Raw genomic sequence first — 15,937 nt, forward strand, 5'->3', positions numbered from 1 at the left:
TGAGGCAATTGGGGTTAAGTGACTTGCCCAGGGTCACACAGCTAGTAAGTGTAATGTGTCTAAGGCCAGATTTGAACTCAGGTACTCCTAAATCCAGGGCCAGTGCTCTATCCACTACTCCACCTAACTGCCCCACTGTTGCTATTACTGTGTACAGTGTTCTGGTTCTGCTCACTTCACTCAGCATCAGTCCACTTAAGTCTTTCCAGGTTTTTCTGAAATCTGCCTGTTCATCATTTCTTACAATTGCTGTATATTCTTAAGAAAACTATTTAACTTGGTGCTTTACTTTTCTCATCTCTAAAATGGAAGAGAATAACCCTTGCCTGATTTACCTGGTAGGGCTAGTGTGGAGATCAAAGGCAACAATGGATATGAAAAATTTTAAAAAGTGAAATGAATGCAAGATTATTATTACAATGTCTTACACACATTTTCCAGGGGACAAGGGACTCGGTCTACTTGTATAACGTGATTGGCTAGTGGAAATTTTCTTCCTGGAAAAGATTTTTTTTTAGATGGAATGGGGGGGAGTAGAGTAAGGGAGAAGGTAGATAGAGGATTGTACACTGCGAAGTTAGAATGAAAAAGTATTTTTTTAAAAAATGGCTATTTGTATCTTTTGGTTTTATGTTGGCTAGATTTCCCCATGTATCCTTCCTCCCTTCCAGAGATTTATACCACATAACAAAGAATATTTTTGAAGACAAAAAAGAAGAAAAAAAATCATTAAAACTGATCAGAGGGGGCACCTAGGTGGCACAGTGGATAGAGCACCAGCCCTGGATTCAGGAGGACCTGAGTTCAAATCCGGTCTCAGACACTTGACACTAGCTGTGTGACCCTGGGCAAGTCACTTAACCCAAATTGCCCCACAAAAACGAAACCAAAACAAAAAACCTGATCAGAAACAATCTCTGAATATGTTTAAAATTCTGATCTTTTGTATCTCCCATCTCTGCAAAGGTATGAAAGGAGGTGTCTTTATATTTCTTCCTCAGATCCATGACACAGTAGGTACTTAATACATATTTGTTAACTGACTGACTGTTCTTTGTAGCTTTGTAAGTTAGAATGAATGAAAAAGTATTTATAAGCACTAACTATGCTAAGTTCTGGGACTATAAATAAAAATTTGTTCACTCCTACTCCAGTTTTTCTGCCAAGAAAACCCCAGCTAGGGTCACGAAGAGTCAGACGTCATGTCCAGCTGAAAAAGACCGAAAAACAACAATTTACTCTTAGAGAATTGCCTAGGATACTAAGAAGTAAATGACTTGTCCAGGGTCACATAGCCAATGTGTTTTGGAGGTGAGACTTGAGTCTAGTTCTTCCTCACTCAGAGTCTCGTTCCCTAACCACCCGCCTTGCCAGATATTTTAAAAATCAGTTATACTGATGCCTTTTATTTTTATATTTAAATCATTTCTGGAAACTGCCTTCTCCCACCTTACGTTTAAACCTCCATTGCAATAAAAATATTTAAGCAAAAACATCTAATATAATGACTGTGATTGACAATGTAATAAAATATTCTGCCATAATCGTGCCCTGCCTTCCTACTGACAGGAGGGAGGTGTGACTGACAAAGAATCAGGCGAACATGATGGTAAAATTCCAGCTGAAGCTTTTCATGGATCCTTTATTTCCTCAGTAGACCTTATAGTGAGAAGAAGGGCAACCTGGGATTCTAGCTCCTTTAGAAGATGGCCGCCAAACAGACTGAGCCTGTTACCACCATTGGCCTTGAAGATCTGAGCCCAGAGACCTCAGAACCTCAGAAAGGTAAGAGATTTTTATTTTTGTTTTTTGTTTTTGTTTTGTTTTGTTTTTGTCAGGGCAATGAGGGTTAAGTGACTTGCCCAGGGTCACATAGCTAGTTAAGTGTCAAGTGTCTGAGGTTGGATTTGAACTCAGGTCCTCCTGAATCCAAGGCCAGTGCTTTATCCACTGTGCCACCTACCTGCCCAGGTAAGAGATTTTTAAATGCAGCAAACCCGCCATTTTCCTTCTAGAGGAGTGAACAGATCCTCCACCTTGTCCCATAAGAGGTCACCCTCTTTGGTTGGCATTTTAGGCTAAGTGTTTGGTTAAAGCCAGCTGTTCCTCTCTTCCTTAGAGCCAAAGACGTTCACTGTAGAAGAGGCTGTGGAGACCATCGGATTTGGACGGTTTCACATAGCATTGTTTCTAATCATGGGCAGTACAGGGGTAAGCATTCTTTTGTCATTGACTTGTTCAGATATCATGATTGTCCCGAACACAAGGTATAAGCAATTGATTTAAAATCATCCACAGCAAGGATGATCTCGAGGACTAAATGATTTAAAAACACAATTCTGCTGATTTAAAAAAAGAAAAGAGGTTTCCTGTATATAATCAAATGGGGGGATATCTAATATTCTTGGAATTAACAGTACTTTAAAAGCAAATAAACCACACCATAAAAGTTTATCTGTCTCAGATTTCAAATCCTAATCTCCTGGTCAGCATCTTTCCTGCTTCCCACTCCAATTGCATTTTGGAAAGGAACAGCATGAATCCTGAGGGTCTATAAAGCCCTGATGTAATGCAAAGTTGGCTTTTTTATTTAACTACTAATGAATACTTTTTCTGGGCCAGGGAAGTCATTGTCTTAATTTTTAAGTCTTCATCTCTTGCCATGCTAGAATAAATATTTATAATTGTCACTAAGAATATTACTTTGGGGCAGGTAGGTGGCTCAGTGGATAGAGTGTGAGGGTCAGGATGACTCATCTTCCTGAGTTCAAATTTGACCTCAGACACTTCCTAGCTGTATGACCCTGGGAAAATCACTTAACCCTGTTTACCTCAGTTTTCTCGTTTATTAAATGTGCTGGAGAAGGAAATGGCAAACCATCATAGTATCTTTGCCAAGAAAACCCCAAATGGGGTCATGAAGAGTCAGACACAACTGAAAAACAACTGAACTACAAGAATATTACTGACTTAAGTAGACCAAAAAATGTAAGTAAAAATAGAAAGCAAAACAAATCCATCAATAAGCGTCTATTAAGCATCTACTGTATACCAGTTTCTGGGGATACTAAGACAAAAAGTGAAATAGTTCCTGTCTTCAAGGAGCTGACAATCTTTTGGGGGAGACAAGACACACAAATTTATGTATGAAATTAATACAAGGGATAGAGTAGTAGGGAGGCAGCAGTAGGAGCTGGGAGCAATCGGCCTCATGTAGGAAGCAGCCTCACAGCGGAGCTTTGAAGAAAACCAGAGCTTTTTCTGGGGGGTGGGGATGGGGCGATGAGGGTTAATGACTTGCCCAGGGTCACACACTTAGTAAGTGTCAAGTGTCTAAGGTCAGATTTGAACTCAGGTCCTCCTGAATCCAGGGCCGGTGCTTTATCCACTGCACCACCTAGCTGCTCCCAAAACCAGAGCTTTTAAGAAGCAGGGGAATATTCAGGTCTGTATTGAAGGTCCATAAGGAACCCATAGATTATATTGATAAATAATCTCACATGTTTATAGCACCTTGGGCCATTCAACAACCCTGTGAGGTATGTAGTATTATTATCCCCAATGGTCAATAACCATTTATTAAGTGCTTACTATGTGCAAGGCACTGTCCTAAGCACTGGGAATACAAAGAAAGGCAAGATGGTCCCTTGCTCTCAAGGAGCCCATGACTATGTATAGACAAGCTATATTACAGGATAACTTGGAGATAATCAACAAAGGGAAGTCACTAAGATGAAAAGGGCCCAAGAAAGGCTTCTTGGAAAAGCTGGGACTTTAGTTAGCACTTGAAGGAAGCCTGGAGGTGGAGATGAGTGGCAACATCCTGGGCATGGGAGAGAGCAGGTGAAAATGCCTGGAGTAGAGAGACAGAGCATCTTTTGGGGGGAACAGGAAGGAGGCTGGTGTCATTAGATTGCATTACATGTGGTTGGAGAGGTGGGGGCTTGGTCAGATTAAAAAGGGCTTTGGGGGCAGCTAGGTGGCACAGTGGATAGAGCACCGGCCCTGGAGTCAGGAGTACCTGAGTTCAAATCCGGCCTCAGACACTTAACACTTACTAGCTGTGTGACCCTGGGCAAGTCACTTAACCCCAATTGCCTCACTAAAAAAAAAAAAGGGCTTTGAACACCAAGCAAGATTTTGCATTTGATCCCTCAGGCAAGAGGGAGCCTTGGAAGTTTATTGAGTAAGGGTCCTCATTTTATAGATGAAGAAACTGAAGCTCAGAGGGAAATCAATGCCATCCTTTTACTAAGCCTTAGAGGTACAGTGATGCAGCCATACCATACTACCCCTCCTCTTTCTTCTTAACTCTTTGCAGTCTGACCCATCCGACTGAAATTGCTCTCTCCAGAATTCTCAAGCATCTCCAATAATTGCCTTTTCTCAGTCCTCATCCTTCTTGACATCCCTTTAATTTTTGACACCGTTAACCAGCCTCTTCTTTTGGAATCCCTCCTCTTTCTAGGTTTTTGTGACACTGCTCTCTCCTGGGTCTCCCCTTCTCTCTCAGATGGAAACTTTTCCAATCACCTTGGTGCGATCTTTCTTTCTTTCTTTCTTTCTTTCTTTCTTTCTTTCTTTCTTTCTTTCTTTCTTTCTTTCTTTCTTTCTTTCTTTCTTTCTTTCTTTCTTTCTTTCTTTCTTTCTTTCTTTCTTTCTTTCTTTCTTTCTTTCTTTCTTTCTTTCTTTCTTTCTTTCTTTCTTTCTTTCTTTCTTTCTTTCTTTCTTCATTTATTCATTTATTCATTCATTCATTTATGAGGCAATTGGGGTTAAGTGACTTGCCCAGGGTCACACAGCTAGTAAGTGTTAAGTGTCTGAGGCCGGATTTGAATTCAGGTACTCCTGAATCCAGGGCCAGTGCTCTATCTACTGCACCACCTAGCTGCCCCATGGGATCTTCATTCAAGTCATTTCCATTAACCTTAAGTGTCGCCCATAAGTGTCTGTTCTGGGCTTTTTTCCTCTTCTCCTTCTATGTTATTTTGCTTGTTGATCTCATTACCTCCCATGGAGATAATGATTATCATTTCTCTGCTGATGATTCACAGATCTACTCATTCAGCACTAACCTCTCTCCAGCTATCGTATATCTCGAACTGAATGTTTTACAGACATCTTCAATTCAACATGTCCAAAACTCAACTTATTATTTTCCACCTAAGGCTTCTCCTCTTTCTATTTTTCCTCTTAGTGTCAAGGGCACCACCAATCTCCCAGTGACCCAGGCTTGTAACCTATGTTTCATCCTTGACTCCTCATTCTCTTTTTCTCCCCTCCATTTTTGATATTTTTTGTTTTCTTTTTCTTTTCTTTTCTTTCTTTTCTTTTTTTGATGGGGCATTGGGGGGTTAAGTGATTTGCCCAGGGTCACAGAGCTAGTAAGTGTCAAGTGTCTGAGGTTGGATTTGAACTTGGGTCCTCTTGAATCCAGGGCCAGTGCTTTATCCACTGTGCTGCCCCACCCCATTTCTGATATTTTCAAAGTCTATTTCACTTTCATAGCATCTCTTCCATATGCACCCTTCTTCTGACACTGCCACCACCTTGGTATAGTCTCTCATCACCTCATACCTGGACCCTTTCAAACAGCTTGCTGCTTGGTCTCAACCCCCACCCTCTATATTCCATTCAATAAATTCCAATGACTTCCTATCACCTCCAGAATCAAATATAAAAATCCCATGTTTAAGTACGACAAGTCTCTTTCTTTTTTTATTTTGGTGAGGCAATTGGGGTTAAGTGACTTGCTCAGGGTCACACAGCTAGTAAATGTCAAGGGTCTGAGGCCAGATTTGAACTCAGGTCCTCCTGAATCCAGGGCTGGTGCTCTATCCACTGCGCCACCTAGCTGCCCCACCAAGTCTTTCATAACCTAATGCCCTCCTGCATTTCCAGACTTCTTCCACCTTACTCCTCCTCATATACTCTATGATAGTAACACTATTCTCAAATCAGATAATTAGTTCCTCAAATTAGACCCTCCATCTCCTGACTTTGGGCATTTTTCCTAGCTGTGCCCCATACATAGAATGATCTACCTCCTCATCTCCCTTTCTAGTTTACCTGGCTTCCTTCAAGTCTCAACTAAAATCCCACATTCGATAAGAAGACTTTCTTAATAGAAGCATAAAAAGGTAAGCAGGAAAGAGAAAACAGACTCAATAAGGTTAAACTGTTTATATTCCTACAAGGCAAGATGATATCTGTCACTCTTAAGAACTTTACCACTATTAGAGTAATTAGGAGTATACATAGAGAGTGCAGGTATGAGTTGACTATAACAGGATGATATCCAAAAAAAACAAAAATAAGGGGTGAGAAAGAAGATTGCATTGGGAGAAGTGGGAAGGGAGAGATAGAATGGAGTATATAATCTCATGTAAAAGAAGTGCAACACACACACACACACACACACACACACAAAGAAGTACAAAAGAGCTATTACAGTGGAGGGAGGATAGGTAGGATGGGGTGATGGGTAACAGTTGAACCTTACTGTTATCAGAATTGGCTCAAAGAGGGAATGACATATGTACTCTTGTACAAAATGACTAAAATGGAAATGTTTTACATTATTGCAGATGTATAGCCTATATCAGATTACTAACCATCTCAGGGAATGGAGAGAGGAAGATGGGAGAGATACAATTTGGAACTCAAAACTTAGAAATAGTTTTTAGATGTAATTGGGGGAAAATATTAAAAAGAAATGGACTGGGGCAGCTAGGTGGTGCAGTGGATAGAGCACTGGCCCTGAAGTCAGGAGGACCTGAGTTCAAATATTGCCTCAGACAATTAACACTTACTAGCTGTGTGACCCTGGGCAAGTCACTTAACCCTCATTGCCCCACCCCCACCCCCCAAAAAAAGAAAAAAAAAGAAATGGACTAATCTTACAAAAAACAATAAAAAGATTATATCATACACTCAAATAATCAGAAGCCTTTCTTTCTTTTTTTTTAAGTGAGGAAATTGGGGTTAAGTGACTTGCCCAGGGTCACACAGCTAGTAAGTGTTAAGTGTCTGAGGTCGGATTTGAACTCAGGTACTCCTGACTCCAGGGCCGGTGCTCTATCCACTGTGCCATCTAGCTGCTCCTGTCAGAAGCCTTTCTTGCCCCTCCCCCCAATACTAATGCCTTTCTTCTGCTGATTATCTCTAATTTATCCTGTTTATGGACTCTTTGTATATAGTTGTTTGCATGTTGTCTCTCCCATTAGACTGTGACCTCCTTGAGATCAGGAACTTCCCTCCCCCCCTTTTTTTTTCTTTTCTCTGTATTTCTAGCACGGAACATAGTCCCTGGTAAATGCTTCACTGATTGATATGTGTAGAGACGACTCTGTTTTTGTTGTTGTTTCAGTTGTATCTCACTCTTTTTTTTTTTTTTTTTGTACGGGGCAATGAGGGTTAAGTGACTTGCCCAGGGTCACACAGCTAGTAAATGTCAAGTGTCTAAGGCCGGATTTGAACTCAGGTACTCCTGAATCCAGGGCAGGTGCTTTATCCACTGCGCCACCTAGCCGCCCCCGTGTCTCACTCTTTGTGACTTCATTTGGGGTTTTCTTGGTAAAGATACCAAAGTGGTTTGCCATTTCCTTCTCCATCTTATTTTACGTATGAGGAAACTGAGGCAAACAGGGTTAAGTTTCTTGGCCAGGATCACACAGCTAACAAGTGTCTGAGACCAGATTTGAACTCAGAAAGCTGAGTCTTCCTGACTCCAGGCCTGGCACTTTATCCACTGTACTGTCTAGCTGCCCTGGGGCCTCTGTATGCTGTACTAATACTAAGGGGAACTCCATACACAACATCCTGCCCCTATTCATGTGATACTTTATAATATTTTCTATGTGTCTCATACCTTTATTTTCTCCAACTAGACTATAAAGTTCCTGAAGCCAGAGAGCATGTCTTTTTATTTCTCTCTCACAATCATCATTGGTATAGAGTATTTTATTAACAGATGATGGAGGGAAGAAGACACACTTAGAGAGAAGCTGTGGTGTACTGGTTACTCAGACTGGGTGTTCTCCTCTCAAGGTTGCCGAAGCCATGGAAATCATGTTGATCGCTGTTGTGTCTCCTGTTATCCGCTGTGAATGGCATCTGGAGAACTGGCAAGTGGCTTTGGTGACCACAGTGAGTAGCTGTTCTCCATGCTTTGAGTGTACAGGAAGTCGGTGCCCTGGACTTCTGCATACCCTCATCTTACCTAACCCCACCTTTGAGTCCGGAGACTGAGAATTCTAGAACTTCGTCATTTATTAGCAATTCTCATAAACCAAATGCCTAACAATTTCTAATTTATTCAATAAGTTCATTTATTTAAAGAAAATGTTACACTGGTACTTTTTAATGGACCCCTAAACCCTCATAACTCCTCCACTTCAACAGATCTTCATGATGTGTAACAATCCCAGGTTGACCACTCATTTGTCACAAACAAGAACACAGGTTGTCTGCGGCCTAATGAAACCAGTGCCTGGTACACCGTGGCACTTAATAAGTGGGATTTTTTTGGAATGAACAAAACCATGGAATGTGTTTCTGAATACTTCTAGGGAGATTTGGGGTATTGAGTGCATGCCCCTTCTTATTTAAGGATGATTCTTCTCTGTATTTGGTGCCTTGTTTTCTTCCTGTTTTTTCTTTTTGTTTTTTGTTTTTTTGCAGGGCAATGGGGTTTAAGTGACTTGCCCAGGTTCACACAGCTAGTAAGTGTCTGAGGCTGGGTTTGAACTCAGGTCCTCCTGAATCCAAGGCTAGTGCCTTATCCATTGCGCCACCTAGTTGCCCCCTTCTTTTTGGTTTTTGCCCCAATCGCTGTTCATTCTAGATCCTAGGGATCCCTCTGATCTTTGACCTTGTGATAGGAAATCTAGTGACAACACAAGCAACCTTGTCAGCAGAAACTGCCCACAACAATTCAGGCCAAAGTCCATTAGCAGCTGGTCATCTTTCTACTCCTCATTCTTCCCAATGTTCCTAATTCTAACACCCTATGATTATAAGAGTTTATTTTCTATTCAATTTGCTGCATTGTTCTACAACATATTATCACTTTAAGCTCTCTAATTGACCCAGATTTCTAGATATATCCCATTTCTAAGTTTAAATAAAGACAACCTAGCTACAGAGGTGTGTATAAGTGTGTATGCAGGCAGGGGTTGAATTGGTATCCAAGTACTATCAATAAAATCACTCAAGTTCCTTTCCTTGCAAATTCTTTTTTTAAAAAAAAAAGTAATAAATAATTTTATTTATAGTTTTGGGTTCCAATTTTTACCCCTCCTTCCCTCCCTTCCCTACCCCTCCCACTCCCTGAGATGGTAGGCAATCAGATGTAGGTTATACATGTATGACTATGTAAAATATTACCATATTAGTCATTTTGCATAAGAAAACTTGAATAAAAGAAAAAAATGAAAGTGAAAAATAGCATACTTCAGTCTGTGTTCCATCAATATCAATTCTTTCTTTGGAGGTGGATAGTAGGTTTCATCAGTAGTCCTTTGGGATTGTTTTGGATCATTGTATTGTTGAGAATAGTCAAGTCTCACAGTTCTTCAGCAAACAATATTGCTGTCTCTGTGCAGAATGTTCTCTTGGCTCTGCTCTCTTCACTATACATTAGTTGATACAAGTTTTTCCAGGCCTTTCTGCAATCATCCTGCTTGTCATTTCTTATAGCACAGTAACGTTCCATCACCATCATATACCACAGCTTGTTTAGCCATTCTCCAATTAATGGGCATTCTTTTGATTTCCAATTTTTAGTCACCACAAAAAGAGCTGCTATATTTTTGTACAAATTGGTATTTTTCTCATTTTGGGCATGTCTCTGGGATATAAACCTAGCAGTAGTATTGCTGGATCAAAGATTATGCACAGTTCTGTAGCCCTTTGAGTGCAGTTCCAAATTGCTCTCCAGAATGGTTGGATCTTTTCACAACTCCACCAACAGTGGACTAGCATCCCAGCTTTCCCACATCCCCTCCAACATCTAATATTTTCTGTTTTTGTTATATTTGCCACTCTGATAGGTGTGACGTGATACCTCAGAGTTGTTTTAATTTGCATTTCTCTGATTGATGGTGATCTAAAGCATTTTTCATATGACTATAGATAGTTTTGATTTCTTTGTCTGAAAATTGCCTATTCATATTCTTTGACCATTTATCAATTGGGGAATGATTTGTATTTTTATAAATTTAACTCAGTCCTCTATATATTTGAGGAATGAGGCTTTTATCAGAGATATTTGTTTGAAAAATTCTTTCCCAGTTTTCTGCTTTCCTTGTAATCTTGGTTACACTAGTTTTGTTTGTGCAAAACCTTTTTAATTTTATATAATCAAAATGATCTATTTTGTATTTTGTTTCACTCTCTGTCTTCTTTAGTCCTAAATTCTTCCTCTGCCCATAAATCTGACAGATAAATGATTCCATACTCTTAATTTGCTTATGGTATCATCCTTTATCTGTAAATCCTGTATCCATTTAGACCTTATTTTAGTATATGGTGTGAGATGATGGTCTTTACCTAGTTTCTGCCATACTGTTTTCCAGTTTTCCCAGCAATTTTTGTCAAATAATGAGTTTTTGTTCCAAAAGCTGGGATCTTTGGGTTTATCATATACTTGATTACTGTAGTCATTTACTCTACTGTAATTTGTAACTTTTCTATTCCACTGATCCACCTCTCTATTTCTTAGCCAGTACTAAATTATTTTAATAATTACTGCTTTATGATACAGTTTGAGATCTAGTGCTGCTAGACCATCTTCTCTTTTGCAAATTCTAATCACGGTGTTTGTATAAAGTCATAGTTAGGCCAGGGGTCCTTAAGAAGGATGTATAGACCTCTTGATCTATAGATTTCAAGGGAGAACACTAATTTAGATGGAAAAAACCATCTTTATTTCAATGTAACTGGTTTCTTTCACAAATTCCATGTATTTTATTTTGTACATTTAAAGACATAATTCTGAGACAAAGCCCCTAGGTTTCACAAACTTGCCTGATGGATCCATGATAGGGAAAAAAAAAAAAAAAGATGGATTAAGAGCCCTTGGGTTATACTGTTCATAAGAAAGGGTATCTTTGGGTTTATATTTGTTAAGGATGTGTACTGTGATGTTTAAAATCTATATTGTGTGATCACCTTAAATTAGAAGCTTTAGCACCAGTCTTTGGGCATAATTAAACATTTATTAAAGCATATAGGTATTCACATGGAGTTCAGAAAGTTAAGAAAAGGCCTATCTTGCCTAGAGTTCCAGCCTGGTCGGGTTCTTCTTCAAGTCCTCTGCCAGGAGCCTGCTTCAATCCCGAACTCCCCAGCAAGCTGATTGTGGAAGCTTTTTATAGGTCTGGAACAGAGGCGGTCCTTACACATTGCTTCAAGCTGATTGGTTGGCATCATCCAAATCCATTGGTTTTGAAGGTGTTCTCAAGTTGAGTTCACAGTCTAGCTTCTGAGAACAATACCTTTTTTTTTTTTTTAGTTTTTTTAGTGAGGCAGTTGGGGTTAAGTGACTTGCCCAGGGTCACACAGCTAGTAAGTGTTAAGTGTCTGAGGCCGGATTTGAACTCTGGTACTCCTGAATCCAGGGCCAGTGCTTTATCCACTGTGCCACCTAGCTGCCCCCGAACAATACCTTCTTAAGGGCTAGTCAGGTGTGATTACAATCCAGTTAAATTGAAGTAGGCTAATCAGCAGTCAATCACTCTCACTTGATTCAATCAGCCTCAGTTAATCTCCCGGTGGGTCTTTGAGTATCTGCTAAATCCCATTATTTCATCACATTACTGATATTTAAAATGTACTTGTTTATCTAATGTATTTGCTATTTATGTCAGAAATGCCTGACTATATCCGTGCTGCCACATTTTGGGAGCATACCCAAATAGCAGTAATCATAAAAATCCACTAACCTCAAATGTTCTAAAATAGCAAACTAGGTCACAAAGAATCTGCTCTGTGACACTCCCTTTTTCACTTCTAATATCCCCTACTTCTTTCATCTATCTAGAGAGAGATGAGTGTGTGCTAAAGGTGATAAGTGGGTATGTTTTAGATTTTGGTTTAAATAATGATATTTTCTCTCACCTCCATAGATGGTGTTTTTTGGCTACATGGTGTTCAGCATCCTATTTGGCCTCCTAGCTGACAGATATGGTCGCTGGAAGGTATGTTAACCCTGGGCATCTAATGTGGAGTTTCATGTTTCCATTATCTTTTAAAAAATTTTTATTTTATTTTAACTTTTAAATTTTTCTCTTCCCTATCCCATCCCTTATCCATTTAGAAAGGCAAGAAAAACAAAACCTTTTACAAATATGTGTAGTCATGAAAAATATTTCCACTTTAGTTTCCTGTCCATTAAAAAAAAAGGCAAGAAAAAGAAAGAAGAAAATATGTGTAAGTCTGCACTCTGAGTCCATCAGTTATTTATCTGAAGGTGTTTCATTATTAGTCTTTTGGAATCGTGGTTGGTCATTGCACTGATCAGTTATTAAGCCTTTCAAAGTTATTATCTTTATACTATTTCTATTACTGTAGATATTGTTCTGGTTCTGCTAACTTTATTTTAAATCAGTTCATATAAGTTTTCAAGGTTTTTCTGAAACCATCTTTCATCATTTTGTATAGCGTCAATAGTATTCCATCACACTCATATGCCATAACTTTTTCAGTCATTCCCCCAATTGATGGGCATCCCCTCAGTTTCTAGTTCTTTGCCAGCACAAAAAGAATTGCTATAAGTATATTTTGTACACATGGGTCCTTTTTCTCTTTCTTGATCTCTTTGGAGTATAGATTTAGTAGCAATAGTTTAAGAACTTTTGGGGCATAATTCCTGATTGCTTTCCTGAATGGCTTAACTAAATCACAGCCCCACCAATAATGCATTCATATAACTATTTCCCCACATCCCCCCAGCATTTGTGATTTTTTTTTGTCTCCTTAGCCAATCTGATGGGTGTGAGGTTATACATAAGAGCTACTTTAATTTGCTTTTAATTTTTAAAAAATAATAAACATTTTAATTTAAAGTTTTGACTTCCAAATTTTATCTCTCCTTCCTTCCCTCCTCCAGCTCTTCCCTGAGGTGATAAGCAATCAGATAGACATTATACATATGCAATTATGTAAAATATTACCATATTAGTAATTTTGCACAAGAAAACTTGAATAAGAGGGAAAAAAAGTGAAAAATAGCGTGCTTCAGTCTGTTCCCTCAATATCAGTTCTTTCTTTGGAGGTGGATAGTATATTTCAATAGTCCTTTGGGATTGTCTCAGATCATTGTATTGTTGAGAGTAGTCGAGTCATTCACAGTTCTTCATCAAGCAGTATTGCTGTCACTGTGTACAATGTTCTCTTGGTTCTGCTCACTTCACTATACAGCAGTTCACACAAGAATTTCCAGGCATTTATGAAATCGTCCTACTGGTCATTTCTTATAGCACAGTAATATTCCATTGCTGTCATATACCACAGCTTGTTTAGCCATTCCCCAAATGATGGACATTCCTTCCATTTCCAATTCTTAGCCACCACAAAAAGAGATGCTATAAATAATTTTGTACGAATATTTTTAAAAAAAAATTTTAAAGAAAACAAAACCAAAATAGGTCTTCTCTTTTTGGGGTGCCTTTGGGATATAAATTTAGTAGGGTATTTTGCTGGATCCATAGCCCTTTGGGCATAGTTCCAAATTGCTCTCCAGAATTTTTGGATCTATTCACAACTCCATCGACAGTGGATTAGCATCCCAGTTTTCTCACATCCCCTCCAACATCCAATATTTCCTTTTTTGTTATATTTGCCACTCTGATAGGTATGAGGTGATATCTCAGAGTTATTTTAATTTGCATTTCTCTGATCAATAGTGATCTAGAGCATTTTTCATATGACTATAGATAGCTTTGATTTTTTATGATCTGGAAACTGTTTATGTCCTTTCACTGTTTATCAGTTGGGGAATGACTTATATTTTTATAAATTTGAATCAGTACCTCTCTATTTTTTCCCATTTAAAAAAATGTAATAAATGCTTTTATTTATAGTTCCAATTTTTATCCCTTCTTCCTTCCTTCACCTCCTGCTCTGAGGCAGTTAGCAATCAGATATGGGTTATACATGTATGATTATGTAAAACATTGCCATATTTGTCATTTTATAGAAGAAAACTTGATTAAAAGAAAAAAATGAAAGAAAGTGAAAAGTCTTAGCCATCACCAGATTGTTTTGATTATTATTGATTTATAACAAAATTTGAGATCTGGTACTGCTAGGCCACCTTCTTCAGTATTTTTTTTTCATGGATTCCCTTGATATCCTTGAGCTTTTGTTCTTCCAAGTGAATTTTGTTGTTATAATTTTGCTCTCCAGAATAGCTGCATCAGTTAACAACTCCACCAACAGTGCATTAGTATCCCAGTTTTCGCAATCCTCTCCAACATTTATAATTTTCCTTTTGTGTCATATTAGCTAATCTGATAGATATGAAGTGGTACTTCAGATAAACTGTGTATTTTTGAGTTAATTCAGAGGTATAATGTTATGTTGCTTAGCTTGACATAGGCTTGAAACATTAAATAGTCCCTGCCAGGTCTAACTTCCCATTTCTCACCTTTGTGGCTTGATTGAAATGATTGAGGGAATTGATTGAAATGTCTGAGGAAAAGATTCAAGCTTTCAAACATATCCATCTATTAAGCAATGCATGCCAATTACATAACAAATTGGGATCAGGCCTCCCCAGCTTGGCACTGGTCCCTGAATACAGAAGATTTTTATTCATTAAAAGAAAACAATTAACAGGGTATAAAACTGATAATCAGATTTTGATTTGGAAGAAAGAAGATGTGTTTTCCAAGTTTGGAAGTAGGAAGAGTAAGTTTCAGTTGAGTTAGGAGAGGGTGAGTGGGTTTCAAGTTCTTTCCTTTCCCAGGATTGAGATACTGATTAATTGCATCCACCTGCATTTTACAAAACACTAGATGCCTTATCGCATCTCTTTTCCCGTGAATGATTTGCAGAAAAACAAGATGGTGAAATAATACATGTGGAAGCACAAGATGGAGTCAGTGTTCGTGAGATAGAATCCAATTGGTTCTCTTGATTCTCACACCAAACCAACTCCATTTTGTAACTGACTTTCACTCCCTATCTCTAATCATAGTTCTTGGTATTCCCTATGTCGGGCTTCCCCTCACCTCTTCCACTTACTGAAGCTCAGACTCAAGGCTGACTAATTTCCTTCTATCTTTTTTTTTATCTCCTACAAGACAGGATTTTTAAAAATTGTCTAGTTATAAGTAAACTCTTTGATTTCCAGTATAATCTGCTGTCCTGGCAATCATAAGCTTTGCCAACTCAGTGGGTATCTTTTTGTTGAGGGGGAATGAGGTAAGGGGAAGGGAGATTTGATAAAGACTGATTACATTAATGTGGGAAACTCCCACTCATGTGGGTCCTTGGCTGTAAAATGAAATGGCTTGAAAAGATGTGCTTTCCACTTATGAGGCTAGATCAACAATTCACCTGTAGTGGGACATTGAAAGGTTGTGACTCCATGATCACATAGCTAGTATGTGTTAGGGAAAGGACTTGAATCTGTCTTCCTGAGTCCAAGGTCAACTGTATCCATTATGCCACACTCCATCTTTAGAAGCTAAGTGTTCAAAAAGGAGGATATTTATTGTATTGCTATGGTCTGAGGGGTCCAGATCTCATTGCTTGCAATAATAGTTTATTGTAAAAATTAAAATTTTGGCATTTTAAGGTTTATAAAACAGTTTACATATACTATTCTGTCACCAGTGCAAATTATAGCCTGTGACTTCACATCCTATGAAATTCTTGTCCATGTCCTCAATTCCTCCATTAGTGTCCTACCCATCACACTAAAGGCCTT

General features: G+C 38.7%; 1 protein-coding gene across 1 annotated transcript in view; it reads left to right on the forward strand.

Moving 5' to 3' along the window:
- The first annotated feature begins 1,706 nt into the window (after positions 1-1,706).
- SVOPL (SVOP like) overlaps positions 1,707-15,937 on the forward strand; it is an 81,300-nt gene continuing 67,069 nt past the window's right edge. Inside the window, exons 1-4 of the mRNA XM_043968211.1 lie at positions 1,707-1,785; positions 2,120-2,211; positions 8,050-8,148; positions 12,129-12,200. Coding sequence (XP_043824146.1) covers positions 1,707-1,785; positions 2,120-2,211; positions 8,050-8,148; positions 12,129-12,200 — 342 coding nt within the window. The remainder of the gene's footprint in view (positions 1,786-2,119; positions 2,212-8,049; positions 8,149-12,128; positions 12,201-15,937) is intronic.

Source organism: Dromiciops gliroides, chromosome 5 (assembly GCF_019393635.1).
Source record: "Dromiciops gliroides isolate mDroGli1 chromosome 5, mDroGli1.pri, whole genome shotgun sequence".
Classification (NCBI taxonomy): Eukaryota; Metazoa; Chordata; class Mammalia; order Microbiotheria; family Microbiotheriidae; genus Dromiciops; species Dromiciops gliroides.